Source organism: Aptenodytes forsteri, unplaced genomic scaffold, assembly GCF_000699145.1.
Source record: "Aptenodytes forsteri isolate BGI_AS27 unplaced genomic scaffold, ASM69914v1 Scaffold326, whole genome shotgun sequence".
NCBI lineage: Eukaryota > Metazoa > Chordata > Aves > Sphenisciformes > Spheniscidae > Aptenodytes > Aptenodytes forsteri.
Window position 1 is genome coordinate 773,603 of NW_008795677.1, and position 19,956 is coordinate 793,558.

General features: G+C 41.3%; 1 protein-coding gene across 10 annotated transcripts in view; it reads right to left on the bottom strand.

Annotated features, from left to right (window-relative positions):
* CAMK2D (calcium/calmodulin dependent protein kinase II delta) overlaps nucleotides 1-19,956 on the bottom strand; it is a 173,084-nt gene that overhangs the window by 81,161 nt on the left and 71,967 nt on the right. For all 10 annotated transcript variants that reach the window (XM_019472960.1, XM_019472958.1, XM_019472954.1 and 7 more), the window contains exon 2: nucleotides 19,591-19,650. In XM_019472960.1, the coding sequence (XP_019328505.1) occupies nucleotides 19,591-19,650 (60 nt within the window). The remainder of the gene's footprint in view (nucleotides 1-19,590; nucleotides 19,651-19,956) is intronic.

Consider the following 19,956-nt stretch of genomic DNA (forward strand, 5'->3'; position numbering starts at 1 on the left):
ATAAACTTTGGTAAAGAAGATGTTTGTAAACGAACTACTTTCGGGAGGAATTTAATAAATGATCATGTAGTATCACAGAGCAAGCTGGTCTTTTGCTATTTAATGGAGTGCAAGCCTTGATTATTAAGGATTTCATTTCCCCCCAGCTGTGATGAAAATGGCCACAGAAAGTATTCCACTTCATTGTACCAAGGCACTTAACCACTTCAAGAACCAGCCCGGAACAAAAATCTGTAACAAATATGCTCCTACAAATAAACACATGTAAACATTTGCAGAAGTCCTTTCCATATGGACTGCATCTGTTGAGGAAAAAAAAAAAAAAAAGGCAATTTTGCATGCAAACTCATTTTTCCTGTTGTACTTTTATATTCTAGTATTTCAGTGGGTTCCACAGCTAAGAGACCCTTCGGACAACTGGCAACATCCCTCCATCACCTCCGTCCCGTTCACACAGTTACACAAGGCTGTAGCTCTCCAGTGAGCCAAAGGAGACGACAACTCGGATGTTCACGTCTTTGAAAAGCCCCGAAAGTCACTCAGAAGAACATATATACAATTGCAGTTTGACCCGCTATCTTCATAAAAATGGTCTCTGCTCTGATTTCTGTATAAAACAGCTCACAATGACCCGTAGGTCAATAAGCCTATTAAATAATCGTTCGCAGTAGCTTCTAATGTAAGTGATAATCGTGCACACAGATATGTGTTTTTGTATCACATTATTCATCCTAGACATAAAAAACTGCTCCGCAAACTGGCTTTTTCAAAATAAATAAGGAAGACTAATTATCCCTACGGAAACAAATCCCTGACGCTCGCGATCAAGGAATCCCGGCAGATTTCATTCCCAGCTATAACAAAGAACAGGAAACATATTTCCATGAGGCTAAACTTTGGAAACTTTCCATTTCCTACAAGACTTCCCAAACAAGAACATGCTTTTGGAGAGAAAAACAAAACAAAATAAATTTTACTGCTAGAACATCACTGTGTTAGGGGACAGAAAACACAAGCGCACTGGAATTGCCTCATTCAACTCCCAGTGACATCCCACTGCCAACCGTGGAGGGGGAAACCAGGGGGGGAAAAAAACCTCTCTGCAGGCTGCTGATCTGGGGAAGCCGGACTCTGAGCTTCGTTTCCCTCCGCCGAGAAGCTGGTCCCTGAGCCCAGCGCGAAGCATCCCTTTCCAGCTACAAGGAAACGTCGGAGCACACGCTCCGTAATGGACCCATTTCCAGGTGCGGGCTGTGCGCTTCTGACCTGAGCGTTACACACAGGGGGGAGAAAGGAAAACCTTGCAGGACCTGCCGCCTGACATCCACGTGAAACTGCTCCCCAACCGATCTCCGAAATGAAAACACGCTGAGATCCTTCTCCCCTTCAGTCCAGGCAGATCTTTGAGACGAGGAAGCAACAGACAAGCCATGCGCCACTTGGAATAGGAAGGCTGTGCGCCTAATCCTTGGGAATAAATGACTTTTGAGATTTAACGAGTTAAGCAGGTAACAGCACAATGTGCGAGGAATGCTCCTCTTGCTCTTGACTGGTGTGGCGACGAGGCTACAAAGCGCCTCCTAAGCTCTGGCCTTAAATACATGTTAATTCATGTTAGACACTGTGCATAAAATAGGTCGAATGTGGTTTTACGATATATACATATATATGTCAAAATTATCATTACTGTCATGTTGATGTCCTGGAAATCACTGAAGTTCAGAAAAAGCTGCTACTGTGCTTTGTTTTTTCACAAAAATTACACTTAAGACCCTGTAAACAATAAGCAACTATAAAGTTCATTTCACCTCAAGCTGGAATAAATAACCTTTGAAACGGAAACTTTAATATTCCTCTTATTACAAAATACCAATGGCTTACAGAGAGCCAAAAGAGACCTCAACATTGTTTTAGCTTCCCCGGTTTTCCCAGCGGGAGGACAGGAATAAATAACTTTGAAACGGAAACTTTAATATTCCTCTTATTACAAAATACCAATGGCTTAGAGAGCCAAAAGAGACCTCAACATTGTTTTAGCTTCCCCGCGTTTCCCAGTGGGAGGCTGTCCCGTTTGATTCATAAACAAGTCCGAACCCTAGTTCTGACCTGACCAAAAAAAAGGATTTCGTTGGTTTATTGTATTTTCTCTTTTGCCTTTAAAGCGTTAACTTATTTTCAAATAAAGTTGTCTTGGGGAATTCTTGCCATCCCCCTCAGTGGGAAGATGACACCAGAATATACAAAGAAACTTTATTTTCCCTTATTTCTTACTGGAGACTGTAAAGTGAGCATTACAAATGCTGCTTGTTAAGACCTTTTGTCTACAAGAGAAAAATGCTCTAGTTTATGTTACTTGATTGGCATAAAAAACAAAGTTTATACTCTTCTAATTCAGCTTAAAACAAAATACCAGCTAATTTAAACAGAAACAATTTCCCACTTTACAGAACAGTAGATGGCCACAAAAAAATAGCTACATCAGTTCAAAAATAAATCCGCTTTTGATTAAGTTGGGGCAGCTTTTATATGCAGACAGACCTAAAATTCTACTCCCTACATGGTAAGTTTAACATTAAGTACCATTGTGATAGAAGCGTTACATCAAACTTAACTCCTACTGCCAGTCCCTCATGGAAGATTAAACATATTTAATCATTAGCTTTGTGGACAACAGAAATCAGTGTGATCTTGAAATAGTCCAGATTTGCAATGAAGAGCAGGCATTGTATCATTATCTTGTCTGTAGGACAGGGAAGTTTAAAACACGTGAATTACGTTATAAACGTAGTCACACTTTTTAGTGAAGTGGTTATAAACGCTAGACAGACAGATCTGAGCTCATTTTCTGAAGACCTACACACAACTATCCTTAGGCGGTACGACCACCAACAGTGCTCACCGATGCACTTAATCACAACAGGTACCACCTTTTGAGGGCATCTGGAATTTAATAACCATTTATTTAGTTTGGTAACAAGACAACCAAATCACTTATCCTCTACTCCAGGCGCTAAGACAGACTCTAAGCACTTTTGATTGCAATACTAAATATCGGAATATGGCGTTAAAATGGTGATACGAGTATTTTCCCAAATTAAAACCGTAAGTAAAAAGAAAAAAAGCTAAGATACCAAGTCGGCATTATCTTTAACTTATTTCTTGATTATGCTGTACATTATTCTAATGCGCAGTAGTCCTCAGAGATCAGAAAACGCTGTATTCTGAAGCGATGGCAGCATTTGCAGGCCGTGGACCTAGAAGTTACTTCTAGGACAATAAAGTCAACTTCACGGAAGAGACCCACACTGCTACTGAAACACATACAAGCTTTCATTTCCTTCGGAAGCTCTTGACCTGCCACTACTGGAGACCAGGGAAGTAATTCAGGGGAAAATACCACTACATGCACCTCCACAGCCTTTCCCAGGCCTCCACAGCTACTATCAGGCAGCAGCCAGACCGGCTTTCGATCTGATCCCGTGCAGCCGTTCCTACGCGTCTCACGCGGGCGAAGGACCGAACGCAAACAGAACACTCCCACCTTTAAAGGTTTTGCAAGAGTTAGTATATCTTGCTGCATACGTTTACTTGCAGTCTACGCCTACTTGGCTAAACCTTTCAGTTCTGTGGACTGCTTCATCACATAGTTATATATGGCTATACTTTTTCTTTGCAGATGATGAAGCCTGTCTAAGCATTTCTGTAAGACGACCTTTTCATTCCCAAAATGTGAACTAAAATAACGTCTTCCAAGTGAACCAAGGCAAAAGGAAACATCTTTTTGCCCTATTATCATTTCACATTCTATATTTTGGGGAACGAACCTATTACTTTCTTATGGCACACAGTACCACTGTAAATTTAGCCTCTCTGTGCTTTTATCTGATAGCTTTTTTTTTGTATCTGTGCATGAGAATAAGGCTAAAGCCACTTTCATAGGATCGGATCCCCAAATTTTGTGTTACCGGCTTTGAGGAAAAAGACCTAAAATGGATGCAATAGACGTAAAACGTAATTATAATCACATCTCTGTCCTCGGTGTCCTCTTTCACAAACATCAGTCCCGAATATCCTGAATGTGAGCGATATGATCAACCCAGAGACGAGCCCCATGCATACCACTGCAGCAAGGCGTACCATTGCAGTCTGCGGTATATAAAACTCAGGTGTCCCCTCGGACTTGAGATTACCCGTTCCTTATGCAAGAACTTCTTTACGGTAGCAGCAGGGGAAGTGTAGGGACTACATTTTTTTCTTCCATCAGTTTCCTGAGGAAGCCGTAACTATTGTGAAAAGAGCAATTACATAGGTTGTATTAGGACCTGATTAGTTTCTCATGACAATATATTGGTTATTACGCAGTGAAAACTCCCTGAACGTATGCAGTCAGGGAGCAAATAGGCTCACATTTCTTTGCTAAATATTAAAATAAAACTATACCATGAATTTATCCTGTTTTAACTGAGCATTGTGCTGTGTTAGTACACGGAACGGCAATAGGCTACGGTAGGCGGAAGAGCTTTCCTCCCAAACAAGCAGCCGGGCTAGAGCTTCCCACGAAGCCAGCAGCACTGAAAGGGAGGCTTCTAGCTAACACTGACTAGTTCAAGATGTTTCTAAAGATCATTGACTTTGCAGAAGGATTTCTGCTGCTTGCTTCCCCCTCCCTTAGCAGGGCGTGATTTAGCACACAGCAATTACAGATAAATATTTTCATTTGTAATTGTTATAGTTACAGCATGTTTCCCAGGGCATGTCTTTACTGCAAATGGGAACATGGTGTAGAGATATCCAAACTGACTTTAAACAAGCTGGTGTGTGCACCTCTATTGGTTTAATCGTATCAGCATGACTTATTTAACCTGCTCTTCGACAACAGCAAAACCAGAAAGCAAGCCTAGGCATCTTTACACTACGCCACGGGTTGCAGTGAAGATGCAAAGAAGTCTGCTTCGTATACTCACGACAGATCTGAAAAAGCAGACTGTCTGAAAAGTCTCAAGGAAAAAAATTAGGGTTACGTAATTGGGCTCTTATTTCTAGCTATCTGCATGATGCTGCCGACATCCACAGAGCATCAAACGTAGCGAACAAAAATTTGCCGTAACCTAGATAACCAAATGCTTCTACAATTAGTCAAGACAACATATAAGCAGTAGAAGCTTTCAGTAACTTAACAGAGCGTGAGACACAGAGATTCAAAGTACTATACCAAGACAGGGTGTTTCCATAATAATCCCACTCCATCTCTATCCACTGGGCTGGGCTCAAAACCATCTGTATTATTTTCTGAGTGAATGTGGCTTCCCCCTCTATCAATTAACTACCACCGTAAGTCATGCTACCAGAACTGAAGACAACTATAAATTACTGTCATTTTCCTAACGTGCAAGTTTACAAGTGAATGATGATCCCAAATAATTGAAAGGGTTTGTTTTACAAAAAGCAGGGAATGCATATTAACTTAACAGATGACAAACTTGAGGCTTATGATGAGAAACTGCCATTGTCTTTTAATCACAGTCACACAATAAATGGAAATTAGAGAGCTTGTCCTGTCCCACGGGACCATTTGTAAGATTGTAATTAGCTCAGTGAAAACCCACATAAACTTGGATGGAAGAGAAGCTGCAGAAGAGAGCTGGAAGCCAGTCTGTATGCACAAAACCAGACCACTAGTTGCAGTTGAAGCATCTCTCTAAATATTCCTCTTATTTAGCACATCCAGTAACTCCCAAAATATATATCCTACAGAAGATAGCTGCAAGCCATTCAGCTGCAGTTATGACTTCAGCTCATCAACCAAGTCCCTCCCAGCAAGACTGCGTAGCCAAATTCAACATAATCCTAGCAATAACACCATCGACATTAGACCAAGTATAATCGATGGAATACAATTAGAGAACTCTCAAGGTCACCTGGTAAATAAATGCACAACAAATAAATTAATTAAAAAGCACTACTTGGATGATACAATTGCTGATACACGAGTGCTATTCACTGCTGTGCAGCACAAGAGCAGAAGCTGTGGATTTGATTACAGTATGATACCAGAACATCTTCAATATGCAAGTATCAGGAGCAGAGTGCCATGCCTGGCCCAGTGTGGCTGTAATAAGAAGTTGGATGTATTTAAAAGAGACAGACATTTAGAGGACAAACTAAAATTAGAAGCACATTCCCATGGGCAGTCCATGGGAATACTAACACTCTGGTGAAGCCGCTAAAAAAAGAACTTCCAGATTTGGAAGGTGACTGGGAGGAGGGAGGTATCATTAAACCCCTATCAACTGGAAAAAATCCTGGATCAGCAGTTTTGTAGGAGTAAGAAAGTCTTCAGTGCAGAAATCTGCAAAAACCAGACTGAACTGAGCAATTACAAATTATTTATCCGTTGCCAATGATGGAGGTTAGTGGTATTTGCAGGGTAAAAGCATTCACTCTGTGCTAGGTTGCAGCATGTGAAAAGCCAAGAGAGCGCTCCAGCTAGCATCCTTTGGTATGCCTCGGCTTTGACAGACACTTCCAGGAGCAGAGCAACGGCCTCCCATCATGATGAAAAGTGAATTTGTGACTTTTTAAAGGCAAACGTTTGAAGGAGCGAGGAAGATCCTAAAGGACACCTGAAACACTTCCTACAAGACAGGGGATGGTTAGGGGGACGGCTGTCAACCTGGAACTGATCGATTCTGTCCCCTCACCCTCGAGCACGAGGGGAAGATTAGCCAGACTGGCACCGGCCACTGGCACACCGCTGCCACGCGGGGGGACAGCAAAGGGTAACATCCCAGCAGAGCTACGGACAGGCTAGGCTAAGCAGGCAGTCCCGAGTCCCGATGAGGACAGACCTGTGGCTATTTAATTAAAAAAAAAAAAAACAACCCAAAACCAAAAAAGCCCAACATTTTGCTGTGTAAGTAGTTTACAAGAGAACTCCTCTCAGGAAAACACAGATGTAGACAAGAAGCTCTTCAAAGTCTAGACCTTTTTGGTGATTTTTGTGAGTTGTACTGGCCAGCAGTCTCTAGCAGGCAGTTGCTGTCATGGCTAAAATCACCACAGTGACCACAATCTGAGCAAGGTCAGAAACTGTACTATGGTTTTTTTTCTCTCTCATGACTTCTCCAGGACACGACGCAGGGATAATTTGTACTGCCACTACTCACAAGGTGCATCTGCGTAGACAGAGAACACACCCTGGGTCTATGTTGCTAAATGGAGAAGAGCCATGGACCGATGTTCAGCCGGCCTCCTAGTGTGACAGCAGTACACAGTTTCACTGTGCTTTGTTCCTTACCTTCTATGTGAAATTTTACATTGTTAGTAAGTAACCAGATTTTCCATGTGCTGTTCTCAAGATAGAATATCCCAAGATATTATAAAATCTCTTGCTGAACGGGCATTCTGTTGGTAGAGATGCAGAAGATGCATATGAAATGCAAAAAGCAAGAGGAAAAGGGATTTCTGCATGTGACATGACATAGACAAGTTCAGCCTATAAAATGTACTTCCAAATGCACGCCTTGCAACTAATTAAAAACTGCATTCCAAAAAGTCAGGCCCTGTTTACAGTTTTTAGTCAAATTACACTTTCATTAAGAATTTATGTCACAATATTTAAACATGAAAGCGGATGGCTTTTTAAGAAAAGAACAAAAACATCCTAACAGGGATGCAGCTGTATTACAAAACATCCACTTTTCCTTCCAGTACCCTGTTTTTGCTGATCAGCGGGAAAGATTTTAGAGAACGAAACATTGCAAACGCCTTGCTCCTTGCCTAAACTATTTTCTTCTGCAGCATCTTGCCCAGGAAAGCATCCTAAGAACGGACTAATGCAATGCTCAGATCTAAAATTATGAGCACGAAAACAGACCATACCCTGAATTACATCGTACCTTGTGCCTTTGCAGTAACCTGTGACATTAAAGTTTCATTTCAGCCCAGTCTAAGTACTTATTAGGACAGCTTAATTTGTTGCTAGCTATTATCTCTCTCAGGCGCTCTCCAACAGACAGCCACCACGATGCTTAGGGGGCTACAGGGGGCACACGAGGAGGGGCTGGGTCGGCCGTAAGAAGGGAAGGCTGGAACGCATCTCGCTCCTGCCATCACCTACCAGTGGGGAGGCTGTCGAGATGGCGGAGACAGTCTTCTCCAGGGTGCAAATGGCAAGACAAGAGGCAACAGACACATGCTGGAGCATGGAAAATCCCAGCTAGGCATGAAGACACTTTCATTTATTTATTTATGTTGACAGGAAGGTGGTCAAAACGCTGGAGCGGGGCCCAGAGTGGTTGGGCAACCTCCTTCCCTGGAGATTCTCCAAACTCAGCAGGACAGGCCCCGAGCAACCTAATTTTACTGGACGTGGCTTGAGCAGGGGGTTGGGACTGGATAACCTCCAGAGATCCCTTCCAACCCACATGACTCCATGACTTACGATGCTTTTTTTCAGGGGTCAGGGTATGTAAGTAAAGCAAGTTGTCTGGGCAGATGGGAGCAGCCCCGAGGATTGCCTCTCCTAATGAGCTTCCTTGGGTTTGTATTGTCTTTGGAAGAGGAGCAAAGACATTCCTAAGCTGCGCAGCGAGCTCCCAAAGCACCACTCCTGATTTATGATCGCTTAAGTCAAAACGTGATCCATGGTCCGAAGTCAGGAGACCTTCCTTTCGCCTCTCGCCGCTCCCAGCTCAGATCCCCAGCTTTCCCCCATTCCCTCACTCAAGGGCTTCCTCCTCCCCACCGGTCGTGCCACCCTTCCTCCTTTCCCTCCTTCTGCCCTCATCTCTGAATTTATCCTTTTCTGCATCTCACCGGGAACTGAAGTTGAGACAGTGGAGAGGAGGGGTAAGGGTGGGACTCAGCTCTGAGGTGGTACAAACAGCCAAACACTTTCTCCTCGGAGAGACCTCTTCCAGAAGCAGGCATGTACCAATTCCTCCCCCCAGCCTCCCTGCTGGTAAGGGTGACAGCCCACCCTCCTTGGGTTAGGATGCCGAGCACTCCAAATGGGCGGATTTAGGCTGCTTGGGAAACAAATGCTGCCTGAATGATAATTCTCTATTTTCTCTTGGGAAAGGGAACAGGCCGAGACAAGAGTGTCCCACGGAGCGGGTTCAGCCCACAGCCACAAAAATGTCAAGGCTGGAGCTGGGTTTATAATGGAAACCACGTGACAACAATTTATCACCCATACAGGAGTTGCACTAATGCCATCCAAACAGTGACACCCATCCACACTACTGAATATACTGTAACGTTTTTTTCAGTTTGGGTTTGTTTTGTTTTTTTTTTCCCCCAACTCAAGAGGTTCACAATATTTTTTTCCAGCGTTTGGGTATTGATCCAAGAACCAGTGCAGAATTCACCTATTAAACCATCAACAATGTTGTCTGTACAAAGCGAAGGGAACAGAACTTACAGTATCCCCTAAAAATGCTCTAAAAACGTCTGTGCTAGCTTTACTGAAAGAAAAAGCTTACTTTAGCTTAAGTAGTAGAGATCTATGTTTTTGGAGGAAAGGGTCCAGAGGAAAATTACATACTTGTGGTTTAGCTGGGAGTCATGATGTCTATCCGTATGCATAACACGTGGTTGCAGATTCATAATAAACAAAGCTTTCAAACAAAAAAATGTAAGTTCTCAAAGATTTATCTTGTGTGTGTAAAAAGAGAGCAATTCATTTTAATCTAGCTTATTTATATGGTTCTTGAAGTCAGCAATGCAATTCTGAAACTCTTCCTTCCAGAAAGCACATACAGAAAGTAAAACAGAACAAGAGATCAAAATACAAATGGGAAGTGTGGCAGCCATCCTAGTACTCACCCCCTGCAGCACGTTCCTCAAGAGAGATGTTTAAATTCCGCTTCGCGTTTCTGGGGATTACTCTACATTTAAAATGACTGGCTACACAAGCGTGACTGACTTGATGGAAAGAAAAAATGTTTAGAAGAATCTGGACACACTAGGCGAAGAATTCTCATGCATTTAAGAAAACGCACGAAACCAGCTATAAGCAGGCAAGGAAAATCCTTCAAGGTCTGGTTCACACTTGATTTATACTTTAGCACTACCTATTTTGGCGAAATTATGCACATACTTTCTGAGGCAAAAAGTGACAAAATTTGTGGCAAATTTTAGTGAAACCTCATTTCCTCGGTATATTACGGATGCTGTTACAGTTATCAGGGATATTACAACCAGCAATGTTTCACTTGAGCTAGAATAATCTTGTCCTCCATTAAAAGGAAAGAGAATTAACCTAGTGTGGCGAAGAGTAGTGTCATTGTCTTCACTAAAAGACATTTTTATGCTCCACAGTAACCCAGAAGAGTAAAACCTAAAGATTCAACACCACTCTTTACCAGAATAAAAGGATTACGCTATAACCGAAACAGAGACAAAAGCTGTAACACCTAATAAAGCTGCCCTCACACTTCTTTGCTTTCACACTCAGACAGACCGCATTATCTGACACTTAACATGTTACATGTTGAAAATTACTGACACGTTGATTAGCAGTAAACAACTTATAGTCTTTTAACTATGGGTTGGTTGGGGTTTTTTTTGTATTTCACTCACTGTTAGGGCTGCCAACAGCTCTACAGAAAGCCCTTTCCCCACCGAATTCTTACATCAGAAGTAAAAACTTTCAGTCTCTTCGTCTTAAACATCAACCGCGCATTCACAACAACTTCACCAATTAAAAGAAATCAAATGCGTAGTAATAAAAAAACCTGCTGAGAATGAGAAAGTCTGCAGAAAAGCCAGTGGCAACAAAAACCACGATGCCCTCCTTGTGTGTTCTTGCCTGGTTCAGTCTCGTTACAGGACATTTAATTTTACAAATAGCTACTACAAACCCAACTTCTGTATTCTGTTGTTGCACTTCACTATTCAGCTACAGGCTGTAGCCACAGCTGAGTTTAAACACTGAATCTCTTATTGTATAATACTCATTAAATTGGCTTTTACATTAAGTATGAAATCACGTTATATCACCGGTTTATTTGGTTTCTTGATGTTTTATTTTAATTCTCTCAAGGACTCTGTTTCACCTTATTCATCACGGAAATTACAAATGTAATTAATTCAACAGAATGGATGAGATTTAAAATTGTTGAAATGATCAGCTCATCTAAGCAACAAAAATAATTAAAGGAAGCAAGATCTTCTACATGCATCAGTCCCACAGACTTCCTCTTTCTCTACGAGGTAAACAAAAGCTTTTTAATACATATTTATATACACAGATATAGTTACGATATTCCTAAGGACCATGTTTACTGAGCATAAATTTATATAGTTGAGGATTTGTTTGCTTTTCACTGCATCAGGAAAGAACCCTGTTCTTGCCTTTTAAGTCTGTATTAATGTAGTTTTGATGTGAAGAGTGAAACCTGAAATTAAGCTCCGAAAAAATATCGTGCTAAAGAACTACATCCACGAAACCTGACCAGGCCTGATTTTTATTCCATATTTGGTTTATACAGTAACTTAACTAATGCCAGCTGAGCTACTCCCGACTTTGCCACAGTGAGTCAAAAGAAATTCAGAAAGGATTTACTAAATCCACATTTGCTGTATATTAATAGTGTTTCTCTTCAGATTCTTGTGAATTTACGTGAAGTCCCATTCACTTGGTGAATATAAAACATAAAGGACACACTGTCTTGCATAGAGGGGACAGAAAACCCACGTATCTTTAATTACCCTCTGTCCAAAAAGGACAAGACAATATGAAGTTTCTTATTTTTCCACACACACGAAGGATTTAGCAACTTCTATGCTCGTGCTTTGTGTTACTGTGGGGAGAGAGAAGGAAAGCCCAAAATGCAGGCTTTTCCTCCTTTCCTTCAGGCGTAAGGGTACGCTCCTGAATAAGCTGAACACGAGCGTGAAGAGTTTGACGAGGAGCAGCGCCAAGGTTGGGTGCTATCAGTTTCCTGAGCAATTTACGAGAAGCCCCCAGCTCCAAGTATGGAGAGCGGAGCAGACTGCAAACAGACTCCAAGACATTTATGAAATCAGTTTAGCGATTTGTCTTTTTTCCTGGTGTCCCAGACTGTCCTGCATCTAGCCTGCCTCTTGACCTGCTGCACAGCCACCCTTCCTTGGAAAGGCACCGCTCCGTATTCCCATATGCTGGTCCAGCTATAGTTCTTCATAGAAGAAAGGCTTTTCTGCCCTCCGAAGGACGGCAACCCATGCTAGTCGGCAACGCCACAGCTCCAGCCCGACCGAGGCTGCGCAAGCAGATCTGCACACAACGGGCTCAGGCCTATTAGAGCTGACACGGCACTGTTTCTGCTTGGCAGTCCTACTTACCTTTAAATATCCTGACTTACAAAGCCATTCAGGGACAACCTGTCCTGTTGCCAGAAGGAGTTATCACCTGAAGGGCTGCCACACGTCAGTAAAATCTGCTGTGGCCTTTCGGGAAGGGATGAAGATTCATCAGAGTCAGACTTGAGCCTGATGCAGTTGGCTAATGGATCCTGTCTGCTTGCCACATCTTATACACCGTCTGCAAAGCAAAGGGAGGGGGTGGCAGCAGGCAGGGAACGGTGTGCTGTAATGAAGCCAGACATTAGCACTGCCAGGTGAAAACCAGGAGATTCTGGTTATTTACGTGATCCTACTACACCGCACGTGCCATTTTGCTGCGTACAGCTTTTGACAAGAGGGAATGTAAAGACAGCAGAAGCCCTTCCAGTAGCTAGAGAGAGAGACAGTGTAACTCTGATTTAGAAAAATACTACCCAAACTCAGCACAAACCCTGCGAGAGCAAATCCAACCTGGAAAAAAACCTGCATTTTTACCAGGTTTGAATCAGCAGTTTTCCAGACTGGGTCAGGACTTGCATCATCAGGCTAATGCAGTTTTTATCATCTGTTGGGACCTCATAAACCAAAATTACCAAAGCGGGCTCTAAATCAACATCAGAAGTAGTAATAAGCTGGTGCAACAGTGTTACGCCATCAAAAATATGTGGATTGCTAGACTAGAAATCAGAGTGCTAAAATACAACTTTACCTAAAGTTAAGAGAGGACCGAGAAATCAAAGTTTACCAAAAGAAGATAAAGGCCAGAAAACGGGACAAGGACAGTGGACTTCTTGGTGAAGAGATGATTATTTTCCTTACAGATTTTCTTTCCAAATTTCTATATTAAAAAATTGGAAGCATGAGTACACGTAACAGCTGTAGAAGTAATAGTTACACAAGATGACAAATCCTTCGTGGGTATTTGTTCAGTAGAGGAGGTAAACTGTTAATGTAACTCGATGTAGGATCTTACAAAGAAAAAGCACTAGGTTCTCCAAACAGGAAGGCTTAACCTACATTTACATCTTCCATTTTAAACGCTATTACGTTAGCAAGCTGTAATAAGTAAAAAACAAAACCTATACGCACTGATGTCGTTACAGTCATCTCGTCATGGTAAGAACCTGAGAAATACAGCAGTGCTGAAAATCAGACTAATGGACAGACTCCTGCAGCCCAGCACAAACTGTCGGCGCTAGTCTGTTACTGAAGGAACTTCAGCTACGTTTGCCTAGAAATTTCCTACCACAATGTAACAGAAGCAGCAGGCCAGATTACTCAAGAAATGCTGGAAAAGGAGAAAATACCAGTATTGCCCGAGACTGATCAGGAAGAAAGGGCTCCGAGCCCCCACGAAGGTTTCTCTCAAGGCCTGGAAGTTCAGCTAATGGATTTTTGCAGCATTTTAATTCTCACACAAAATTCAGCGGGGCTCGCTTTCTACTACAATTACTTTGATGCAAAGAACTGAGGGGAGAAGAGGCAGAAATCACAATATAAGCAATGAGTATTGCTAAGGAATAACTGCAGGTGAAAAGGATGAGGAAATCCTGTATTTTTTAAACAAACCTTCATATATACGTTACTGAAGTGGGAAATGGAGATTTGAAAAAGGAGAACAGGAGATACTATTTCTAATCCACTTTCCTTTTAGGCATTTTTCCTACACCGTTCACTAGGCACCATGACTACATAGCTGGATAGGGAAGAAGAAATCGTGAATTTCTTCAAATAAAAAAAAATGAATAAAGAGATGCTGAAAAACTAACTGAATTACTGTATGCAAAGCAGTGTCTGCACAGAGAGATTCAGCTTTCAGAGATAGCCTGGAGCTATACTTATGCATGAAGTGAAAACATCTTCAAGGAAGATTTCCATGACGCTTCTGTGTCGGATATACGCATAACCAGTAAGGACTGTCCAGCTTCCTAACGCTGCAGAAACACATTTATGCATGAAGTGAAAACATCTTCTTCAAGGAAGATTTCCATGATGCTTCTGTGTCGGATATACGCATAACCAATAAGGATTGTCCAGCTTCCTAACGCTGCAGAAACACAATCATTACCTTTCAGTCTTTTCTTCAGCAATATTCAGCTTTCCAAAAATAATGGCCTGTACATAGTTCTGAATACCAGGAGTATATACATCTTCAGCAATAGACAGTTCTTAGTATAAAGCTTAAAAAAAAAGCACCACACTTCACAAGTCGGAAAACATCATGCCCCGAAGTTATTCTCACGCTTTCATTGCCAAAAAACTAACTCCTATGTTTAACTTCATCACTACGGTCATGTTTCTTTTTGCCTTTTTCTTGATAAATTACATTTTCTGGTTATCCCGGTAGACCTCCTCAAATCACCCCCTTTACCTAGATCACCCTGACTGACATGTGGACGTCAAAGCTCAGCACAGGACTCTAGAAGTGACTTCTGTTGTCGTCCTCCTCCCGTTTGTAACTTCCATGCATCCGGGAGCAGCATTTCCCCTGGGCGTTACAGCATCCCAATGAGATTTGCGTTTAAGTAGTTATTCCCTGTCATCACAGGCTTTTCAGAGTCACTCTTTTGCAAGATGCAGGCACTCCTCTTTCAAGAGGGACATACATTCTTTGTTCTTAGACAAGTGAGCTCACATCTATTGGCTCTAAGGCTCCTTAGTCCCATATCAAACTGATACCACTTCCATTTTTTTCTTTAAGTCTGTCGATAAAAATATAGAATGACACTTCTTTAGAACTCCGCCACAGATAATCCCACCATACGAGAACTACCGTCTTACATTTTTATTGTGGTTATCTGTTTTCCTAAGAGCCCTCATAAAGAATATGCTGATTTTCCATAATAATAAAACTAGCACATAATACAGCGGTAGAACAAATGCCTTACAGAAAGCAGTTGACGCTACTAGCTAGATTCATGACTTCATTAAAAGGGTTATCAAGAGCACTTGGCAAGATCTTTTTCTAAGAAGAAAAAAATAATTGCTGCCTCTAAAAAGTGTTTTTCAAATGACCGTATGCTCCTATAGGCTTAGCTATGCATAAATATATGTATCCGTATCAAGCAACACAACATCCGTATATCAAAATGAATTATCAAGGATTTCTTCAATTTGTAAGGATTTGGAAGTGCCAGATAGCTGGATTTTCATTTAGTTAGCTTCCCTTCCCGACACTTGTTGTCTAGTGAGAATAATCACCAGCGATTTAAATTTTCATACATGAATTCAGAACTTGGTATCTTACCCTAGTTCAAAATCATTCTTTCAGTAGAAATGCCTAACAAGAATTAAGCTCCCTCACCACATACTTAAATACTTTATTTGTGAACATTTGGTAGGTATGTTGATTCCCGAAATAATGGTCTGATGTCGTAAATACTTTCAAGAAGGCAGCAGAACATATCTTTGTTTCCTCTCAGTTTTTTTGTGTTTAACATTTTCCAGTGACTACTTGGGGAGATTCAAATCAAGAACTGAAGTGAAAATACTTTCACGTGTGGCTCCTTAATTCCCAAATTTCAGAGTTTTATCCTTTTGAAAGAAAGCATTCTGATTTAGTCTTCTATTTTTTCCCCGTATGCTGTGCTTTTCCAAATCTTTTGTTAAAATTCTACATTTTTTTTAAAAAATTAAAACACTCATGTCCAGTTTTAAGACTCCTCTGCCAATACCAGAGGAACTTCTGAAGTTTAGTGCATATGAATACAGACTAAAATGGAAAGCCTTTTTTAAATGTCATCCTAAGATTTCCTAACGGCATAATGGCACTCATTAAATAAAACCACCATCAAATCAGATATGAAATGGATATAAAAATGGTATTGTTGGGAAGCGAAAAATAGGTACGTCGATGGTTAAGAAGTTTAGTCCTGAATTCTTTCTCATCCTGATGAAATAACTAAATACTAAATCTTGTTCTAGTTAGGTACTAATTGGACACCTACCTTGGAAATACAAAACCAGTGATCTGGAAAAGTTTTTGATAATTCTCTGTTTCCTCTGGAAAGGTAATTAGAAAATATTGCCAGTGGTTTAGGATTTTTTTTTAAACTGTTTCTCTAAAGAAAAAAAACCTTGCTCATATGAAAACTACCATGTGTTTACTCACAGGCTGAAATCTAAAAATGGGATTCAGCACAGCTGCGCTGCTTTACTCTGACTGGAGGGAAAGTATGAAAAAGGTAACTAAAAAGGGGTTTTCACCCTAAAGTAGCTGGTGCAGTCTTAAGCCTTGAAAGATAATTAACCGAAGAGACCATACAACACTCTAAAAAGGAGTCCTACTATGTATGTATTATTTTAGAAATAAAGTTAACCTGAAACTGACACCTTTACAGTGACTACAGCCACTCTTACTCTTAGAAGGGAGATTTAATCAAGCTAACCAGGAAGAATAAAGAAGAATAAGCCTGAAAGAAAAGAGAAAGGATTACTGAATTCTAACTTCAGAAATCTGCCGCCCTGCAACGACTGTGTAATTCAAAAAGCCAAATAACTGAAAAAACCTACGTTGGAGGAAAATAAAGAAAACCACCGAGATCATCTTTGAGAAACTGCCCAGTCAATTGAACTGGGCAGAAGATGTCTGCTTTCCTGTAGAGATGGCATTTGAAAAGTTATTTTTCTTTTTTTTTTTTCTTAAATTATACATACTTACTGTTAACGTGACAAGTTCCTTTTCAAAAAATCTTTTATTTTCTGGGCTATTAGAAATTAATCTGTGGCAGTAAATTCAGGAGAACATATAGACGAAAAGCATGAATTTTATATTCATGGACTTGCTAATATCTTTAAACACACACACACTCTCTGTCATACACATAGTGCAAGTAAAACTTGTTTGCAAGGGTTAGTCTTCACCATTTTGAGACATATAAAGCACACTATAATCCCTGCTGTTACAGCTGAGTTACCTTACTGTGGTAGGCTTCCTTTTTCGCTATTAGTGCTTTCTAGTGTGATGTAGTATAATGACTTTTTTAAAAAAGGGATGTGATAGTGACCCAAAATATAAGAGATTCAGTCGGGTACGGGCAGCACGCACCTGGAATGATTTTAGGGTAACGTTTAGCTGGCTGAGGGCACGACGGCAGGAGAAGGGGTGAGAGCAAACCACTGCCTGGGCCGGGCTGCAGCCCAGCAGCCTCCGGTGGGCAGCCCCGGGGCGAAGGAGAGGGCGGGCACCTGGCCGAGGGGGAGACCGGACGGCCAGCTCAGCACGCAGACGTGAACCTCTTCAGCTCAGTACCTTACGTGACAGGACTTCAGAGGCCTGAAGTTATTACTTCTGAAAAGAGTCACCTTTCTAAGTTTACAAAAACGGTCCCTTGTTTTCAGACCACACTTACGATCTTCCCCCGAGAGAGAAACCAGATAAAAAGTGGCCTTCACTCGAGCAATTAGGCAAACAAGGAACTATTGTAACCACACTAATTGGAAGAGTTTTTTTCGGGTAGATACACAGGCAGGGCTGGCAGAACAGCCGACAGTAGAAACTGAACGACGACAGAATATAGCGCCTGCTGCCAAACCCTGGCATGTTAATTCCGAGTCATGAAAATCTTCTCTCAGACAGATCTAGAACATGGCATCTTTTCTGAAACAGGAGTAGAAAAATTTGTCTATAGCCCTTTGACTGAATTGTGCACCTTGGTTCAGGTAGCAACGCATGGAATTTGTGCTGACTTACAGAACCCTACCGGCCTGTCACCAAGGCTGTCATCGCCTGTTTGCATTTCAAGTCATACGTTCACAAATATAAACACTGTATGTGGAATAGCTGGCCTGCCGCAGAGGATCTGGACTACATCCTAATATTGGTCCAAGCTACTCAACAAACTGAAGACAGGCGATCGCATGAAATCAGTTTAGACATTTGCTTCAACTGAGTCCTTCTGTACACCTCAGCTCTTCCGCTTCATCAGTTTATTATTCTTTTTTATTCATCTTCCCTGGCTTGTTCAAACTCACAAATATACTCTAGTTACAGCAAGGCACAGGTAAACGACTCTAGAGTCAGACTAGCACCGTATGTGCAACCACTGCTTTCTGTAACCGCAGAAGAGCTGCGCCTCCTCCCCGCAACGAGTTGTACATTCCCTTGTCTTGCACCACTTTGCAACGCAAAAATTTTGGCTGGGATAAAATAACGCAGATAACACCACCCTTCCTCTTTAACCAAATTTGCATGTGAAACCTCTAAGCTTTTGAGACTGCATAAGAGAGCTTTTTCAGAGATTCGACGTTTCATCTTGAACTGTGGTACGTTTGTTTTCAATTTATGATTATTATTAAAAGGAAGGAGCTGATTCTTTCCCAGGCATGAAACAATTATATTAGTCTAAAAATGTCACGAAGACCAGTATTTGTTAAAAATGAAAAGGAGAAAAGCTAACCAGAAGGAAAAGCAAGCAGACCGCCAAGTGCTTTTGGAGTAGCAAGCATATGTGTTTGTTTAAAACATTCAGTGAGATTATTAGTTTTTCCGACGACAACTTTTAAGAATGTACATGGGGATAGAGGAACAAGATGGACAGGAAAATCCCACCCTTTTGCAGAAGTCTCAGGTACAGCACATATTCTTGTGAGACATACCCTTGGCATATAATTCAGTGTCTGAAAAACCCAGATACAACTCCTTAAAGGTCAAGGTACTTACCTGTTTCTACTGTTTCTAAAGCAAGGAAACACGACACACCCCACCCCCCAAAATATCTATTTTGCTTTCCATGAATGCTTGAGCAGAAAACATACAGTTCTGGAAATAAAAGGAGCAGAGCTTTCTGCATCTAGCTATCTTTTCTACAGAAGAACGGAATCTCAAACACAAAATAAAACAGGATGAAACGAGCATCTCTATAAAAACAACACTAACTCTATCGACATTGGTCTGTCTCATTCTGCAACACGCTGTTAGATGAAATTCTTCTGCAGGTCTCAAAAAGTCATGAGCATTACTGGAAATAACTCCTCCTACACACTGCTCAAAAAAACCCCAAACACCTGGCGTAGATAGCTCATTGGCGGCAGAGCAATAGCTCAAAGATGATGAGAACAGTACATGTTGCTTTAGGTGATCTACTGGGATATTACATCCCATAGTAGAATTAGGAAGGAGCACCACATTATAAAGAAATAGCCTTGCCTGGAGACGTTTCTACTTGGCTTCTCTGAGCTGCTATTTGTGTTTGTTATTGTGTATTTTCCATCAATTTTCTACACTGATATCTACTGCATAAAACAATTAAATGTTCCTACCAATATTGGGATGCTTCAAGAGGCGACAGATTCTAGCTTCTCTTTCCAGTTTCTGGTGATCTGCAAAAAAGGAAAGCAGAACAGTTGCTTTTAGTATGAAGATTAGTATAGTTGTGTATTTGCTTTACAGAAGCAGAAAAAATACATCATCTGATGTGATCGTTAAAAACCACCTCCTTTATTTAGATCCGTTAAGATTTTACATTCAAACTGTTTGTAATATTGAATTAGGTCGCTGCATCCAACCACTTCTTTGATGGGACCACCACGGGCAGTTCCATTAGAAAAACCAAGCTGCCGATTCATTGGGGAGAACGGGAAATATTCACGCCGTGACCTATAATTATCAGGCAATAAACCACGTTA